The sequence below is a fragment of the Leptodactylus fuscus genome, chromosome 1, assembly GCF_031893055.1.
Source record: "Leptodactylus fuscus isolate aLepFus1 chromosome 1, aLepFus1.hap2, whole genome shotgun sequence".
NCBI classification, from domain to species: domain Eukaryota; kingdom Metazoa; phylum Chordata; class Amphibia; order Anura; family Leptodactylidae; genus Leptodactylus; species Leptodactylus fuscus.
Window position 1 is genome coordinate 18,447,745 of NC_134265.1, and position 19,457 is coordinate 18,467,201.

Here is a 19,457-nt window from a genome sequence, read left to right on the forward strand (position 1 = left end):
GCTGCCTCCATCTTCCTCAGGAACGGCCTCTCCGCGCGTCCTCTTCCAGAGCTGGGTTCAAACTTCTAGGCCTCAGGCAGAGCTGACTGCGCATGCCCGCGGCCACAAGAAAAATGGCTGCTTACACAGTAAGTAACCGGTCATTTTCTTGTGGCCTGCGGGCATGCGCAGTCAGCTCTGCCCGAGGCCTAGAAGTTTGAACCCAGCTCCGGAAGAGGACACAGGGAGAGGGCGTTCCTGAAGAAGATGGAGGCGGCGCTGGAGAGTTCTCTCGCAGCATTGGGACGCCCCCAGTGCTGTCTGAGCGTTGAGGACCGCCCCCAGTGCTGCGAGAGAACTCATTTGCATACAGACAAAAACCTGGATTTCTATGGAACGGCGGCGCGGAGAAGACATCTAAAGGTAGGAGAAGAATAGCCTTTCTTAAGGCTATTCCTGTGTGTTAAAAAAAAAAAAAATATTTTAATGGTAGAATCCCTTTAAGGATCATTCATCTGGGCCAAATCAGCCATGGTGGGGAGCTGGGACCGGAAAATAAAAAGGAATCTATGGCAGATGTCCAACTTAAAATTCCTCCGTGTGAACAGGGGGGTAAAGAAGTGCAGTGATCAGCTGAACAATACTGTCCTCACCAGCTTAAGAATCTGATGGACGAGAGGTCCGTGATCATACTGAGGACCTATAAGGTCACTCGTATAGCACACACGGGGGGATGGAAAGCGCCTTCAACCACATTCCTTATACACATTATTAATTTATTACATCACACTACAAGACCAGGCCTACGAGTCTTGAGTGAGACGTACGTCCTTCCTTCTAATCCCGGACGTTCCTTGTGAAGCCAGTAAACCCCTAGAAATAGGTATCTTACGATAAAAAATAAGATGCCAGAAAACCATGATTTGCGGCGCCCCCCTTTGTACTCACATGTGGTCTGTTGACACCTGATTGAGGCTATGGACAAGCTGTGACACCAGAGGTTCATCCCTGCACGCCAGAAGGCAGTTCACCTCTTCTGCTATCCGCCCATTAAACAGGAGGCTCTTTGTAGTTGTAGCAGGTAAAGGGGATGGAAGAGGCAGCTGGTTCAGTACTGAGGGGGGAGAGAAAGACAAAAATCACATGGAGGCGGAACACCATAGCAGGCAATTGTATTATATCCAGGCACAGATAATAACAGAAAAATGCAGGCTTTCCATGCAGCCTACTGGCATAGATGGCCGACACGGAACGGGTAAAATACAGATCTGGGCAACAAAAAGCTTCTATTACAACATAATAACAGTGTCTGCAGCCCCAAAGGCTAGGATAAGATAAGGGGAAGACATTTCCTCTTTGTATACCGAGACAAAAGGATGAGCATAGAAGATTTCTCACCTGGACAAGCAAAATCCCCTGTTCAGATGAGAATATAAGGCCCTTCTGTGTCCTTAAACACTTAGTTGCATCTATATTTTGGTTACATACTAGGACAGAGCAGAGGAAAGACCTTCCTTTATTTTAGCTCTTCCATTGGAAGAAGCAGATAGGGATTAACTGGCAGATGGGTGGAGGTCCGACCACTCAAAAGCCCACAGACCAGGGGAAAGGGGCACTGACACCTCCTGTTAGGAATGGAGCAGTGGCTGGGCAGTGCGGGCACGGCTCCATTCATTTCAATAGGATAGCAGGAGATTGCCGAGCGCTGAGCTTCTCTCCTCTTGAAATGAATGGAGAGGTGGCTTGGCAGTCGGCCACTCCATTCATTTTAATAGGATAGCAAGAGATTGCCGAGCGCTGAGCTTCTCTCCTCCTAAAATGAATGGTGTGGAGGCTGGGCAGTCCAGTTACCACTCCATTCATTTCAATAGGATAGTAGGAGATTACCGAGCTTCTCTCCTCCTGAAATGAATGCAGTGGTGACTCGGCAGTCCGGTTAACACTCCATTCATTTCAATAGGATAGCAGGAGATTGCCGAGCGCTGAGCTTCTCTCCTCCTGAAATGAAAGGAGCGGTCCCTGAGCTTCCCGACTACCACTCCATTCATAACAGGGATGGAGATCCTCCACTTTCCTGGCAATCTTGTTGATAGGGGATAACTTGCCTAGATGGGGAAATCCCTTTTACAGTCACATTAAAATTGCAAAAACCCTTCTGAAAGTCTTTTTCCCCCCTTCTCTCCCTATCAGCTGCTCGTGTTCTCCTATATACTGCTTAAAGTGAAAGCTGAGAGCATATACACCTCAACTTCAACCAGTGATATCTCAAAACCTAGGCAGGTTACAGACGATCTGTGACCATGTTCTTGAACAAATCCAGCTCGGGGGTGATCTGCAATGCACTTTGGGTGTGTTAACGTGTGATATACTTTGGTATTATAGCTTGGTTATGAATGAAAACATACAAAGTGCAGGTCTATGGTCTGTAAGGATTTATCCATATCGCCCGGGTGGCAACAATAGGAAGCATCTTAGCTAGAATTCAGACAATTTCTCTCCATTTCTGACTTTGTTCTTGAGGTTATTTAATTTGGAGGGAGGTGGATCTAAAACCGGTTACAAATGGAATCAAGCAAAAAACAATACTCAGGTCTCATATCCCCCAGCGACCTGATGCTGACTAGTACTCCAGGTCTCATGAATATGTAAATGCTACAGTCAGCCAGGGATCCGAGTTATACATTGTGACTCAGTAATGGCAGCCATGATGCTAGTAGTACACAGTGACCACTATGACCAGGGTTGAGTCTAGAATGGAGTGGTTTAAATCAGGTCTCGTGGATTCGGTTGGCGGCATTGCCTGGGTCCCGGAAGCATAAGTGGGGGTGACTTTTTAAGTTTAGAAGCAGGTAGGATGGGTTTGTTTTTTATTCTTGAGGAACTCCTGAGGAGAGCCTGACACTAGGACTGCGCCAGGAAAGTACTAAAGAAGCTTTGCAGAGAACCTGTCAGCTCAATTCGGGACTTTATACCACCCCTCACAGGTCCTTAAAGGGTTTAGTGTCCCAAACTGCCCTTGTTATAAAGCCATCCGTGCCCACAATCCTTTATATACCCAGAGAGGAGACTCATCGGACTCCTCTCTGGTGCTCACAGCACATGCTCAGGTCTTCAGTGAAGCCAAGGACGTACATCAATAACTCGCTCATATGTCTTTATAAAGATGCAAGTTTTGGGACATTAAACCCCCCCGGCCACAAGAACCTGTGGGTGGTTTAGTGTCTAGCAGATTCCCTTTAAGATCATGGCGTATTTTGCAGGATGAATCCTCTCCTATTCACAGCAATGGGAACCAGGCAGGGGAAAAAAAGCATCATGAACCCAGGCGGATTCTGCCTTGCAAACCCCATTGAAATAATTTGGATATGGGAGGAAAAAAAAAAACAGCATTTTTTTTCTGACTCATTTCAGTGGACTTTGCAACGTGCAATCCAACAGGTCACACTCCCCCCCCCCCCCCCCTTCCTTTCCATCTTCCGTCAGATTCGATATTGCAAAGTGTATATTGGGGTTTGCAAGGTAGGCGACCCATCAGCTCTTAGAGACTATACAATTCTGCACCAATCACAGGACCATACGTCGTAATAAATAATAAATTTTATTTATATAGCGCCAACATATTCCGCAGCACTGTATTTGTATCGTATTTGGCCCATGCTTGTTATCGAAGGTCAGATCATTCATCAATGAACAGTACATGGCCTATGGAACAGCTGATCTGCAGCAGTCCCAGGTATCAAACCCCATCTGATCAGCAACAGATGAGCTATAGTAAAAGAAATTGCATACCAGAGACCGCCATAGTGCCAAAATGGCGCGTGTCCACAACATGGGGCCTGAGCCTAAAGTGGATTTCTAAATTTCTACAGAGGAGGACACCCATGCATAGCCAGGCAGGTGAATGCTACACCCATGTCATGGTGGGAGGTTTATCGCTATCAGGTCAGTTTTCTCCTACCTAACTGGAGGGAACCTGCGATCTGTATATCTGTATTACAATACAAGTCACTTTGGAAGAACACAATGCACAAAGTACTTACAGTCTGTGAGACTAGCAATTCCCGCTAGAGTCGTAATGGGAACATGAGGCATATCCCCATTCATCCTGAAGCTGTAGGATGGTGGAATCTATGCAGGTATTTTAATGGAGGTGCCACCTGTCATTACTTCCCATCTCCTATACACTAGAAAGAAGAAAAAAAAAAGGTGTTATTCAGAATATCTCGCAGCATACAAGTACAAAACCTATAGTAATATATACATATTATATACTGTCTCCTAAACACACAGAATGAGAGATGTCAGAAGTCACACAAATCTGTAACAAAAAAAATCATCATAGTAGAGATGTCGCTATAAAGTCCATATATGTGTACAGGCATGTATAATACCGCACTATCTTGTAAGGTTACAATGTGATGCCCCGATATTGTACAGCGCTACAGACACTGATAGCGATATAGAAAGATTTATAGTCACTCGCAGCAATGGTGACCTCATGTACACACAGCGGTCTGATGGTGACCTTATGTACCCGCAGCGGTCTGATGGTGACCTCATGTACCCCCAGCGGTCTGATAGTAACCTCATGTACCCGCAGCGGTCTGATGGTGACCTCATGTACCCGCAGCGGTCTGATGGTGACCTCATGTACCCGCAGCGGTCTGATGGTGACCTCATGTACCCGCAGCGATCTGATAGTGACCTCATGTACCAGCAGCGGTCTGATGGTGACCTCATGTACCCGCAGCGGTCTGATGGTGACCTCATGTACCCGCAGCGATCTGATAGTGACCTCATGTACCCGCAGCGGTCTGATGGTGACCTCATGTACCTGCAGCGGTCTGATCGTGACCTCATGTACCTGCAGCGGTCTGATAGTAACCTCATGTACCTGCAGCGGTCTGATAGTAACCTCATGTACCTGCAGCGGTCTGATAGTAACTTCATGTACCAGCAGCGGTCTGATCGTGACCTCATGTACCCGCAGCGATCTGATAGTGACCTCATGTACCAGCAGCGGTCTGATAGTGACCTCATGTACCAGCAGCGGTCTGATGGTGACCTCATGTACCCCCAGCGGTCTGATGGTGACCTCATGTACCTGCAGCGGTCTGATAGTGACCTCATGTACCAGCAGCGGTCTGATGGTGACCTCATGTACCTGCAGCGGTCTGATAGTAACCTCATGTACCTGCAGCGGTCTGATGGTGACCTCATGTACCCGCAGCGGTCTGATGGTGACCTCATGTACCCGCAGCGGTCTGATCGTGACCTCATGTACCCGCAGCGATCTGATAGTGACCTCATGTACCCGCAGCGGTCTGATAGTAACCTCATGTACCCGCAGCGATCTGATGGTGACCTCATGTACCAGCAGCGGTCTGATAGTGACCTCATGTACCAGCAGCGGTCTGATGGTGACCTCATGTACCTGCAGCGGTCTGATGGTGACCTCATGTACCCGCAGCGGTCTGATGGTGACCTCATGTACCCGCAGCGGTCTGATGGTGACCTCATGTACCCGCAGTGGTCTGATGGTGACCTCATGTACCCGCAGCGGTCTGATGGTGACCTCATGTACCTGCAGCGGTCTGATAGTAACCTCATGTACCTGCAGCGGTCTGATAGTAACCTCATGTACCTGCAGCGGTCTGATAGTAACTTCATGTACCCGCAGCGGTCTGATAGTAACCTCATGTACCCGCAGCGGTCTGATGGTGACCTCACGTACCCCAGATTTTACACCAATGATTTCTATGTCAATTTCTGAGAAAAGAAACAAAACTCCAGGCACGTCCCCTGGACACCACACTATATAATCCTCTGTCCTTACATGGCCTACAATTCTATAGTATAAGACTCCCAAGTCTCTGAGACCTTAAATGGTTTGTGTGATCGGTGAGGACCCGGGACCCCCACAGAGTGTAACATTCATGGGTACTGCAGCAGCTCTGTCCCACGTAAAAGCATGAGATCGACCTACAATACTAACAGTATGGATGGTGCTGTGCTTGTAGCGCTCGCCCCCATGCTGAGGCCTGTTTATCCAGCTGATCTGTACGGGTCCCGGGTACCAGGCCCCACTGATCACATTCATGTCCTATTCTAAGGAAAAGTCAACGACGACATTGCCCGCTTTTCTTTACAACTGTTACAGTGTGTATTGCCCCCGATCTATAAGATGGACAAACGCACAATAAGGTGGCGGAGGATTGGCTGTAATACACAACCACAGTAATTTATAGGACAATAGATGTGGAGAGGGCGTCAAAATACCACGTACACCCCAAACACCAGGCAGAAAGAGGGCAGGAAAACACAGGGAAAAAACCAACCACAGCACGATGCAGCCGCGTGTAATGGAAGTAAGATTCTCCTATCCTCAGTCACACAACAAAGATTTCTTTCAGGGCGGACAGTCACATTTGGTACAGAATGGCAATTTTTTTTTTTTTTTTTTTTTTTGCAAAAAAAATTCCATGAAAAGGGTGAAATTGGTTAAAAAAAACAAACACCTCAGGTAATGAGTGCATTTGGGTTTGGGAAAATGACCGTAAACCACATGGGGACCCCCTGAACGGAATACTGAACGCATTGGCAAGCAGAGAGCTTATAGACTATAATGGGGTCCATGTGCTTTCTGCACAGAACATGCAGACAGACAAGCACGTCATGATCTACTTTCCTCTCTGCATGACTCGTGCAGGCAGCGCACAGAAAACACACGGTCCCCCATTATAGTCTATGGGGTTCTTTTGCTTTCACTGCACACCACTTGCTAATGCGTTTGGTAGTTCATTTGGGGGGTCCACATGCGGACTCCGCTAACGGATTACCAAACGAAGATGTGAACCAGGCATTACATGCCAATGTAGCCCTATGGTGGTGTACTGCAGGTTTTCTAATCCTTGACATGCTGACTTTTAAGCAGAAAAGAAGAAGGTCATGGCCACCACATAACATGAGTAGCCCACCCCAAAACCTTTGAGAGGTGAGGGGGCGGTAGGAACCACTTGTGAACACAATACAGATACTACACAGAGACTTAGCACTTCAGGCTGCAAACCTCAACCCAACTGGGTCCTGCTGGCGCCTCAGTGGTTGTCACTTTTCCCCTTGCAGCGCTTGGGGTCCTGGGTTCAAATCCGACCAAGGACAACATGTGCAAAGAGTTTGTATGTTCCCCGTGATATTTTGTTAGGTTTCCTACACACTCCATATACATACGGATAGGGATTTCAGACTGACTGCCGCACCCGTGACACTGACTACAGTACTGCACAATATGTCCGTGCTATAGAAGCCAATAAATAAAACTATCAGTTATTTGAACCTACATTATAGAATTCCCGATATCCTACAATGAGATACAAGGTTTACTCTACATTTACTTCCATAGGAATCAATCTCTGGCTTTGCTCCCTGAATTAGAGGATATTTTCCGCTTCTGTCGGACCGCGGTTGTCAGCCATTTACAAAGGAGATTTGGTCTACACCAACGTCACGGCCCGGGTCATGTGACCTATTCCCATATAATGGACGGACTGTGTCTGTCTGCAGCATTATTAATAAGTAACCTTTACGGGCTAAGGCTCCAGAAAACAGGTCAGGTTTTTCTTCCCTGCAGCGGATTTCATTGATTTTTTGGCTTGTCTATTAAATAGATAGGAAAAAGCTTGCAACGTTACCATTGCTGTCGTTGTAAAAACGCAACATTTCCGCCATGTGCAAATGAGGTTAATGAAGTCGCATTTCTACAGTCTAAGGTCTCAGCCAAAAGGGGTTTCCTCTGATGATCTATATTTAGGATAAGTCATCAATATGTGGTGGGTGGGGATCTGACAACTGGCACCCACACAGATCAGCTGATTGAGCACTTTGATCTTTTCAATGAGCAGCAAGCACAGTGCCGCCCATCGTTTAGAGGCTGTGCTTGGTATTGCAGCCCCTCTCCATTGACTTGAGTTTGACTGAGCTGCTATCATGTGAAGGATGATCATGACGTCCTCTGCACAGAAGTGGCTGAGGATCTGTGGCCGCACCGATCACATGTTGATGACCTATCCCATAAATAGTCCTGGAACACCCCTTTAAAGGGATTCTATCACTAAAATAGTATTTTTTCTGCCTACTATGTCGGAATAGCCTTAAGAAAGGCTATTCTTCTCCTACCTTTAGATGTCCTCTCCGGGCCGCCGTTCGGTAGAAATCCTGGCTTTCGTCTGTATGCAAATAAGTTCTCTTGCAGCACTGGGGGCGGTCCTCAGCACTCAAACAGCACTGGGGGCGTCCCCAATGCTGCAAGAGAACTCTCCAGCGCCGCTTCCATCTTCTTCAGGAACGGCCTCTTCACATCTTCTTCTGAAGCTGGGTTCAAACTTCTAGGCCTCGGGCAAAGCCGACTGCGCGTGGCCACAAGAAAATGGCCGCTTACACACTAAGTGTAAGCGGCCATTTTCTTGTGGCCAGTGGGCATGCGCAGTTTGAACCCAGTGCCGGACGAAGATGTGCAGAGAGGCCGTTCCAGACGAAGATGGAGGCGGTGCTGGAGAGTTCTGTCGCAGCATTGGGGACGCCCCCAGTGCTGTTTGAGCGATGGGGACCGCCCCCAGTGCTGCGAGAGAACTCATTTGCATAGTGACAAAACCGGCGGCCCGGAGAAGACAACGAAAGGTAGTAGAAGAATAGCCTTTCTTAAAGGCTATTCCGACGTGGTAGGCAGGAAAAAAAATACTATTTTAATGATAGAATCCCTTTAAGGATTATTGCAGAAGTAGCTCCAATATAACATATACATTATCTTGTATGTCATCCAGTCACGTATAACCAGGACGGAGCCTTCCTGATTTATAGGACGGTATAATGACTGTGCATCCTAAGAGTCAGCCTATGGAACTCTAAGCCCATAGGAAAACAACGAGAGTCAAAAAGTCACATGTAATATTCGTAAGACGTGGGGTGTGGGATAGTAAGATGTATGAATGACACTTTTGGCAAGAGCTGCTACAAAATCCATTGCACAAGCAGCGAGTATGGCCTCCGTCTGTATACTCCCCGCTCGCTGTATTTATAGCCATCCACCCTGCACACATTGTCCTTATACTGTACATACATTACGTTTTTCCATTACCTAAACCTGTCTCGCTTCCAAGTCCATCGCTTACGTAACTTTACATTCATTGTTTCCCTGTACAAACACTTTTAGAAGAAGAAAAAAAAAAATGTACAAAACCAGCCGCCTCCTGAGACGACCCCGGCCTCACAATATAGATGTATTCACACAAAACATGGCGGAATTCGATAGAGACGATGCTGGTTCGTGCGGTTACAAATATACCCGGCCAACCCGAGCCTGTAAACGTTGCTGCTGGCCGTGTAACACTAGGTGGTCATGGAGATGGCGGTGACATGAATGGGGTGGTTGTCAACATGGGCTTGACTGTAAGAAACATGTAGCATTGCCTTCTGACATTGGATATGACGGGTTCCCGGTGTACACGGCAACATCACTAGTGTAAATAGACATGGCGGGTATGTCCAAAGCCGCCGTATCAAATCTAATGCTGCAGAAAATCTGTGGTTCACCCCCACACCAGAAAACCTCTGCAGCCGACTCGGCTGCAGAAGTTTTCTGGTGTGGGGGTGAACCGCAGAATTCCACAGAATAGTCACTTAAAATGTAAACTCATTGACGCAGGACTAAATTCAAGGCAATGTTTATGGCAACAGGAAGTTTCGCCATGTTGGATCCCATGATCGACTGGATGGCCACATGACGGCGGTCTGAAACAGCATATGGCCAGCTATAGGGTACTGCTGTATAAATGAATTAATCCCGCTTGTATACAGTTGCAGCACAGTCGGTTTTCAGCTGCCTATAGACATGCCAGTGCTGACTCTTTTCAGCTGGAGATCTCTCGGGAAATAATAGAGCTAGATGTGGATGTAACCCTAAAAGGCACCAGCAGCGCCCAGAAACCCCCCCAACAATCTCAAGCTAAACGGAAGGAAGCCTCCTTTTCGGGAGTTTGGTTTGCAAGCTTAACCAGTTATTTTTGGGGCTCTGCTACTTTAATAAAGAAAAGCCTTTTATTCGGCTCTATGAAAGGAAATCCAGAAAGCACGCTAGATGTAACGGGGTCAAACCCGAGCCGCGGCTTCTAAAGAGCTGACCTGCAGCTGCAAATACCGAATATCAAAGGAGGAGAAAGTCTGCCCCAAGTGCTCTGCATCTATGTGAATAGAAAGGACGACGAGCAGGGGGCCGCTAGGACGCCATCTCCTAATGTAGTGGAGGATTAGAAATATTACCAGAATGCAGATTTTAGGGTTCAAATGTCCAGCAGAAAAAATCGTTGGAAAGGTTTGTGACAATTGTAGTAAGTCTACGTTCACATGTGACCGTCTCCGCAATTGAATTTGACACATTTTTATTCGCCACTTTCAGTCCACCAAGTCATGTTTTTCTGACTTGCAGTCGCAATCCTTCCTCCTACTAAATGACATGGCTTCACGACTGTTATGAATTTATGTTCACACTAGCTGGTACCCGCGACTTCGTCTGCGGTGATTGTAGCAGTGGGTATATACAGGCGCGGGTAAGGTTTTCGTACTGTGTATAAGGGATGGGATATGAAAGGTAACTTTATCTTTTTTTGCTGTAATTCAGAGAATACGTGAGACTTTTGTGTTGGATGTAATTTGTATTTGAGCTGCTATATATACGGTGTTGTGAGAAACTTTACATAGTGACTTTGGGACAGAGGTATTTGAAGTTAACCCTTTCCCACCGATGGCATTTTTTGATTTTCGTTTTTGACTCCCCTCCTTCTAAACCCCATAACTTTTTTATTTCTCCGCTCCCAGAGCCATATGAGGTCTTAATTTTTGCGGGACAGATTTTTTTTTCCTGATGCCGCCATTAATTATTCTATATAATGTACTGGGAAGCAGGGAAAAAATTCTGAATGGGGTGGATTTGAAGAAAAAATGCATTTCTGCGACTTTCTTACGGGCTTTGGTTTTACGGCATTCACTGTGCAACCAAAATGACATGTCCCCCGTATTCTGTGTTTCGTTACGATTCTGGGGACACCAAATTTATATGGTTTTATTTACATTTTGACCCCTTAAAAAAATCCAAAATTGTTAAATTATTTTTTGAAAAGTCACCATATTCCGACAGCCGTAACTTTTTTATACGTGCGTGTACGGGGATGTATAGGGCGTCTTTTTTTGCGGGACCGGGTGTACTATGTAGTTCTACCATTTTCGGGAAATGTTATTGCTTTGATCACTTTTTATTCAAATTTTTATCAGAATCAAAACAGTGAAAAAACGGCGGTTTGGCACTTTTGACCATTTTTCCCACTACGGCGTTTACCGAACAGGAAAAATATTTGTATAGCTTTGTAGAGCGGGCAATTTCGGACGCGGGGATACCTAACATGTATGTGTTTCACAGTTTTTAACTACTTTTATATGTGTTCTAGGGAAAGGAGGGTGATTTGAATTTTTAATCCTTTTTATTTGTTTTTATATTTTTTTTTACTTTTTTTTAACTTTTTTTTTGCATTTATTAGACTTCCTAGGGGTATTGACATGGGTGGGCGGTGTCGCGGATTGTCAGAGCGGTGGGGGTCGGCAAACATGGCTGCTCCGGAGCGTTATAGAGCGCCTCCTGGAGTATCGGTAAGGTGAGGGGCAAAGTGGTAAAGTATATGTATATGAGATTGTGTGGGGTTAGGGGCGAGGCTGTAGAGGGCAATATGAATTTTGTGGCTTGCTATGGTCCAAAGTGTGTGAGATTGCAGAGATGGTGGTGTGAGTTTGAGTTTTGTGGGGGTCCTGGCACAAACGTATGTGCGCTATTGTGACGAAAAGTAGCCTATTGTTTAATCGGGTGTATTAACTATGTTTGTGGAAAATTTGAGCCAAAACGGTGGAGCGGTTTTTCCGTGATTGAGGAACAAACATCCGAACATGCAAACATCCAAACACACAAACCCACAAACTTTCACATTTATAATATTAATAGGATACTGTATTACATTACACTGCTCCAATATTATAAATGTGAATGTCTGGATGTTTGTTCCTCAATCTCGCAAAAACGGCTGAACGGATTTGAATGAAATCTGGCACATCGATAGACTGTAACCTCGATTAACACATCGGGTACTTTTTATCCTGGTAAATAACACTTCACGACTGTTATGAATTTATGTTGCTCCTGCAGCAGCTTATCTCAGCCAGGGCTGTTATCTCTCTGAGTAAACACACACTAACCCTCAGTGGATTGTCTACACATATCTGCATATTATCTGATCTGCTCCAGGCAGTGCTGACAAACTGACATGCGCAAACACCTTTAATCCAAATTGGCAGTGTGCCAATTCTCAACATGCCTGGAAAGAGAGAATCTAATTTGTGCCAAACAAGGTTAGCTATCAAAGTAGCCAAAAGTCAACACAGTTCTCTTCAAGCGAACCTGAGGTGGATCATCGACACCAACAACACACTCATTATATGGCATCGCAGTGAGCTGCTGAGATGCCGGAACAATCACAGGCAGGGTATGAGGAACAAGTTCAGAGGCCTGTACCCGAAGGAATTCACATGACTATTTCAGGATACAAGATGGCTACGAATTCTAGGACTATATGATCTCCTCTAACTTAAGTATCACCTGACGGTGCTGGGACTACGGCAAAAAAAAATGGCCTAAATCTCCCATGCCGCAGTCGCTCCTTGCTGGAGAACTCACTTGTGATTTGCTTATAAATATCCAACCTTTTTTTTATATGGCTGACGTATCACCATTGCGTGTACTAATGTGACCGTATCCACAATAACACGTAACATTGCTAGGGAAAGTCTTGCAGAATGCCTGCACCGTATGAACAGACTCCAGCTTTCCTTGCGGTTCCCGCGTCGTGTTTTCGTGAAGGTTATAACGTCTACTGTTTTGGTGGCTTGAGTAACGCTGTCATCAAACGCCGCCTCTGAAATCTAATGAATAACAAGCGGCCGTGCTTTGGCTTCGTGTTACACCAGGGTGCGCCAACCAGAGCACAACATGTAAAAGCCCGCTCGGCACAGTACACACAGGGCTGGGGAGGACGGAGGAGAGCGCGTGTGACAACAGGGACAAGCTGGGAAACCTTCCAAAGCAGCAAAATCTACCTGCAAGGGGAGAGACAATGCCACGGGCAGGGGTCACTCCTAACCCAGGAGCGACTCCGGACAAGCAGCGAGTGTCAGAGCGTGGCCGTATCTGCCTGCAGTCACATGAGGACACGGCTAAGAACAAGGAATGGCATTGCATTCTTACTGTCACTATCTGGAGCTTGTTCACACACTCATTATTGTGACAAGGCGACCGACAAACAACTGAGCAGGTATTAATGGAAGGAAAGCAGCGGGACAAAGCTACTAAAACCTGAAGAGCTGCGGGCTGGGGACACCCATATTCTGTAAGACTAGCTTTATGTCATATCAAGGCAGATTCATCGTCCGGCGATGCAATACAGAAGCTGTAACTCCGAGAGGATCCCACAGACTCACAAATATCAATGTCTGCTCTGTACCCTGTAAGAAACGCTCAAGGAATTGCTGCCAATGCAAAGTCCTTAAAGGGGTTTTCCTGAGAATGTAACCAGATTTACATCTGTGGACAATTAAAAGTGAAACAATTTATTTCCCTATCAGTATGTCTTTCTAGAATGGGAGGAAATCCACGCAAACAAGGGGAGAACATACAAACTCCATGTAGATGTGGTTCCTGGCGGGATTTGAACCCAGGACTCCAGAGTTGCAAGGCTGCAGGGCTAATCACCGAGCCACTGTGTTGCCCCCAAAAGTGAAACACTGTTACAAATTTAAATAATGGAAACTTGGCAGAGTTTTATCGATTTCCTCTAAGGCCCCCCAACTGTGCAGCAGATTATACTGTGTGGGAGCTACTGTGCAGCAAATTATACTGTGTGGGAGCTACTGTGCAGCAGATTATACTGTGTGGGGGCCACTGTGCAGCAGATTATACTGTGTGGGGGCCACTGTACAGCAGATTATACTGTGTGGGGACCACTGTACAGCAGATTATACTGTGTGGGGGCCACTGTGCAGCAGATTATACTGTGTAGGCACCACTGTGCAGCAGATTATACTGTGTGGGGACCACTGTGCAGCAGATTATACTGTGTGGGGGCCACTGTGCAGCAGATTATACTGTGTGGGGGCCACTGTGCAGCAGATTATACTGTGTGGGGGCCACTGTGCAGCAGATTGTACTGTGTGGGGGCCACTGTGCAGCACATTATACTGTGTGGGGACCACTGTGCAGCAGATTATACTGTGTGGGGACCACTGTGCAGCAAATTATACTGTGTGGGAGCTACTGTGCAGCAGATTATACTGTGTGGGGGCCACTGTGCAGCAGATTATACTGTGTGGGGGCCACTGTACAGCAGATTATACTGTGTGGGGGCCACTGTACAGCAGATTATACTGTGTGGGGGCCACTGTGCAGCAGATTATACTGTGTAGGCACCACTGTGCAGCAGATTATACTGTGTGGGGACCACTGTGCAGCAGATTATACTGTGTGGGGGCCACTGTGCAGCAGATTATACTGTGTGGGGGCCACTGTGCAGCAGATTATACTGTGTGGGGGCCACTGTGCAGCAGATTGTACTGTGGGGGCGCCACTGTGCAGCACATTATACTGTGTGGGGACCACTGTGCAGCAGATTATACTGTGTGGGAGCTACTGTGCAGCAGATTATACTGTGTGGGAGCTACTGTGCAGCAGATTATACTGTATGGGAGATACTGTGCAGCAGATTATACTGTGTGGGGGCCACTGTGCAGCAGATTGTACTGTGTGGGGGCCACTGTGCAGCAGATTATACTGTGTGGGGGCCACTGTGCAGCAGATTATACTGTGTGTGGGCCACTGTACAGCAGATTATACTGTGTGGGGACCACTGTACAGCAGATTATACTGTGTGGGGGCCACTGTGCAGCAGATTATACTGTGTAGGCACCACTGTGCAGCAGATTATACTGTGTGGGGACCACTGTGCAGCAGATTATACTGTGTGGGGGCCACTGTGCAGCAGATTATACTGTGTGGGGGCCACTGTGCAGCAGATTATACTGTGTAGGCACCACTGTGCAGCAGATTATACTGTGTGGGGACCACTGTGCAGCAGATTATACTGTGTGGGGGCCACTGTGCAGCAGATTATACTGTGTGGGGGCCACTGTGCAGCAGATTATACTGTGTGGGGGCCACTGTGCAGCAGATTGTACTGTGTGGGGGCCACTGTGCAGCACATTATACTGTGTGGGGACCACTGTGCAGCAGATTATACTGTGTGGGGACCACTGTGCAGCAAATTATACTGTGTGGGAGCTACTGTGCAGCAGATTATACTGTGTGGGGGCCACTGTGCAGCAGATTATACTGTGTGGGGGCCACTGTACAGCAGATTATACTGTGTGGGGGCCACTGTACAGCAGATTATACTGTGTGGGGGCCACTGTGCAGCAGATTATACTGTGTAGGCACCACTGTGCAGCAGATTATACTGTGTGGGGACCACTGTGCAGCAGATTATACTGTGTGGGGGCCACTGTGCAGCAGATTATACTGTGTGGGGGCCACTGTGCAGCAGATTATACTGTGTGGGGGCCACTGTGCAGCAGATTGTACTGTGTGGGGGCCACTGTGCAGCACATTATACTGTGTGGGGACCACTGTGCAGCAGATTATACTGTGTGGGAGCTACTGTGCAGCAGATTATACTGTGTGGGAGCTACTGTGCAGCAGATTATACTGTATGGGAGATACTGTGCAGCAGATTATACTGTGTGGGGGCCACTGTGCAGCAGATTGTACTGTGTGGGGGCCACTGTGCAGCAGATTATACTGTGTGGGGGCCACTGTGCAGCAGATTATACTGTGTGTGGGCCACTGTACAGCAGATTATACTGTGTGGGGACCACTGTACAGCAGATTATACTGTGTGGGGGCCACTGTGCAGCAGATTATACTGTGTAGGCACCACTGTGCAGCAGATTATACTGTGTGGGGACCACTGTGCAGCAGATTATACTGTGTGGGGGCCACTGTGCAGCAGATTATACTGTGTGGGGGCCACTGTGCAGCAGATTATACTGTGTAGGCACCACTGTGCAGCAGATTATACTGTGTGGGGACCACTGTGCAGCAGATTATACTGTGTGGGGGCCACTGTGCAGCAGATTATACTGTGTGGGGGCCACTGTGCAGCAGATTATACTGTGTGGGGGCCACTGTGCAGCAGATTGTACTGTGTGGGGGCCACTGTGCAGCACATTATACTGTGTGGGGACCACTGTGCAGCAGATTATACTGTGTGGGAGCTACTGTGCAGCAGATTATACTGTGTGGGAGCTACTGTGCAGCAGATTATACTGTATGGGAGATACTGTGCAGCAGATTATACTGTGTGGGGGCCACTGTGCAGCAGATTATACTGTGTGGGGGCCACTGTGCAGCAGATTATACTGTGTGGGGGCCACTGTGCAGCAGATTATACTGTGTGTGGGCCACTGTACAGCAGATTATACTGTGTGGGGACCACTGTACAGCAGATTATACTGTGTGGGGGCCACTGTGCAGCAGATTATACTGTGTAGGCACCACTGTGCAGCAGATTATACTGTGTGGGGACCACTGTGCAGCAGATTATACTGTGTGGGGGCCACTGTGCAGCAGATTATACTGTGTGGGGGCCACTGTGCAGCAGATTATACTGTGTGGGGGCCACTGTGCAGCAGATTATACTGTGTGGGGGCCACTGTGCAGCAGATTATACTGTGTGGGGACCACTGTACAGCAGATTATACTGTGTGGGGGCCACTGTGCAGCAGATTATACTGTGTGGGGGCCACTGTGCAGCAGATTATACTGTGTGGGAGCCACTGTGCAGCAGATTATACTGTGTGGAGGCCACTGTGGAGCAGAAAACTCTATAAATCCCCATTCGTATGACCATATTTTGCAGGTCTGTAATTGTGTGCAATTGTGGATCCGCACATTATTAAAGTTAAATTCCCCTGTTGGCACTCTGTGATAAATTAGTGGGTTTTTGGGTTGCAGTTTGGGCACTCGGTCTCTAAAAGGTTCGCCATCACTGACCTAAGGAAACCCGTAGACCCCATAGACTATAATGAGGTCCGGGTGGTTTCCACATCAAAAATTCAGAGAGGGGAATGGAATGGCTGGAACGCAGATGTGAATCTGGGCCTTAGATGGTTACAGGAAATCTTTACAACTCGGCAAAAATTATATTTGCAAGAATTTTTTTTTTTTTTTTTTTTTTAAATTATCTGCAATTTTAGACATGGCTATTAGAGATGAGCGGGTACTATCTGAAACAGCAGCATGCTCCCATGGGAATGAATGGGAGCGGCCGGCGCGCGGGGGGGGGTTAAAGCAGCTGGACGCCGGCCCCGGCTGTGTCCATTCATTGCTATGAAAGCGTGCTATTCGAAACTGCCGTTTCGAATAGTACTCGTTCATCTCTAATGGCTATGATTACGGGAATAGTCATGAAAATTAAATCTATCATCAGAAAATAGTTAAAAAAAATAAATAAAAAATAGGCCATGTTATGTTAGAGAATTTTTTTTTTGTACTTATTTATTTTACTTAGTTTTTTAAAAAAAAAAATTTATTTTTTTTTTTACCACAAACCATCATGCGAGTTTCAGTAATAAACTGCCATGTGCCAATTCTGCAGGAGTTTTCACCTCATTTACATCCCAGACAAAACAGATAATGTAACAATAGAAGAGAACAACTCTATAAGCAATACAACAGAAGATAACACCTCTATAGATAACACCATTCCCATATCATTGCATCACTAATGACAATAGATGATGTCACAGCTCATCTCCAAGACTATTGCTGCCTAAGGCCATGACTATGCTATAAAGCATGTCACAATGCTGTGAACAGAGCAAAAGAAAAGCTCAGACTAGATGGTCGCCCCCATAATCATGGACAGAAGACCGAATTTAGCAAAAAAGCATCTATGATCAGAAAATACAACACATTAGAAAAAGAAAAAGTACTCTGAAAGATTTCAGAATGTGGTCTAAATAAATAAGGAGGCGACCTATTACTTTTAAAGGGATCCTATCATTGGATACGATTTTTTTCTGACTAACACGTAGGAATAGCCTTAAGAAAGGCTATTCTACTTTTAGATGTCTTCTCCGCGCCACCGTTCCGTAGAAATCCGGGTTTTCTTCGGTATGCAAATGAGTTCTCTAGCAGCACTGGGGGCGGTCCTCAGTGCTCAAACAGCACTGGGGGTGTCCCCAATGCTGTGAGAGAACTCTCCAGCGATGCCTCCATCTTCTTCTGGAACGCCCTCTTCATGCGTCGTCTTCCGTCCTGGGTTTCAATCTTCTAGGCCTTGGGCAGAGCCAACTGCGCATGCCGGGGCCACAAGAAAATGGCCACTTACACCAGCTTACTGAGTAAGCGGCCATTTTCTTGTGGCCTGGGCATGTGCAGTCGGCTTTGCCCAAGGCCTAGAAGATTGAAACACAGGACGGAAGACGACACAGGGAGAGGCTGTTCCAGAAGAAGATGGTGACGTTCTCTCGCAGCATTGGGGATGCCCCCAGTGCTGCGAGAGACCTCATTTGCATACCGAAGAAAACCGGGATTTCTACCAAACGGCGGTGCAGAGAAGACATCTAAAGGTAGGAGATCTAAAAGTAGAAGAATAGCCTTTCTTAAGGCTATTCTGACGGGGTAGGCAGGAAAAAAGGGTATCCAATGATAGGATCCCTTTAAGTACCAAAGGAGACCAAGTGAAATCTTCAGGAATTGACCACACTGCCAACGGTCAAGGTTATAGAGGAGCGACGGCCATCACTCCTGTTATAGTAGCACCCCAGGGAAGCTTAAACTTCATTCACACAATATTATGACATAAGCAAAAAAACATCATGCAATATTCAGCAACTGCTACGTGCGCCGCTATACTGCCCCCTATGTGATATACGGACTATACAGAAGAGGACAGACCATAGGGTGAAGTTCAAAAAGTCATTTCCAATGAAACAGAGAACAGCACTCCCTTCTTCTTTACTAGAGATGCAACCACAAGGAATCCTCCTAAAATCAACAAAGCGCTTCGTCACATCTCTCGTGATACCACAACCACTTTTCAAGGTGATATAGAACCAGAGATACAGCCATTTGAAGTGACATCGAACGCAGATGTGAACCAGGCCTTAGGTTAATAAAGTATTTTACCAGCAAACAACCCTGACACCATAGCCAAAATAAATAGAAAATGAGAAATACACTTTCAAGGAACAAAAATACTAAAAATGACCAACAGAGAATACTTTGAAGGATAGAAAAAAAAACCTCCCAGCACACCAAACGCAGACGTGAAATG

At 46.7% G+C, this 19,457-nt stretch overlaps 1 protein-coding gene across 3 annotated transcripts in view; it reads right to left on the reverse strand.

The window, feature by feature from the left end:
* Nucleotides 1-19,457, reverse strand: part of NIPBL (NIPBL cohesin loading factor) — a 91,124-nt gene that overhangs the window by 41,352 nt on the left and 30,315 nt on the right. For all 3 annotated transcript variants that reach the window (XM_075267659.1, XM_075267668.1, XM_075267678.1), the window contains exons 2-3: nucleotides 4,020-4,163; nucleotides 928-1,093 (exon numbers count right to left, since the gene is read on the reverse strand). In XM_075267659.1, the coding sequence (XP_075123760.1) occupies nucleotides 928-1,093; nucleotides 4,020-4,083 (230 nt within the window). In that variant the 5' untranslated portion in view covers nucleotides 4,084-4,163. The remainder of the gene's footprint in view (nucleotides 1-927; nucleotides 1,094-4,019; nucleotides 4,164-19,457) is intronic.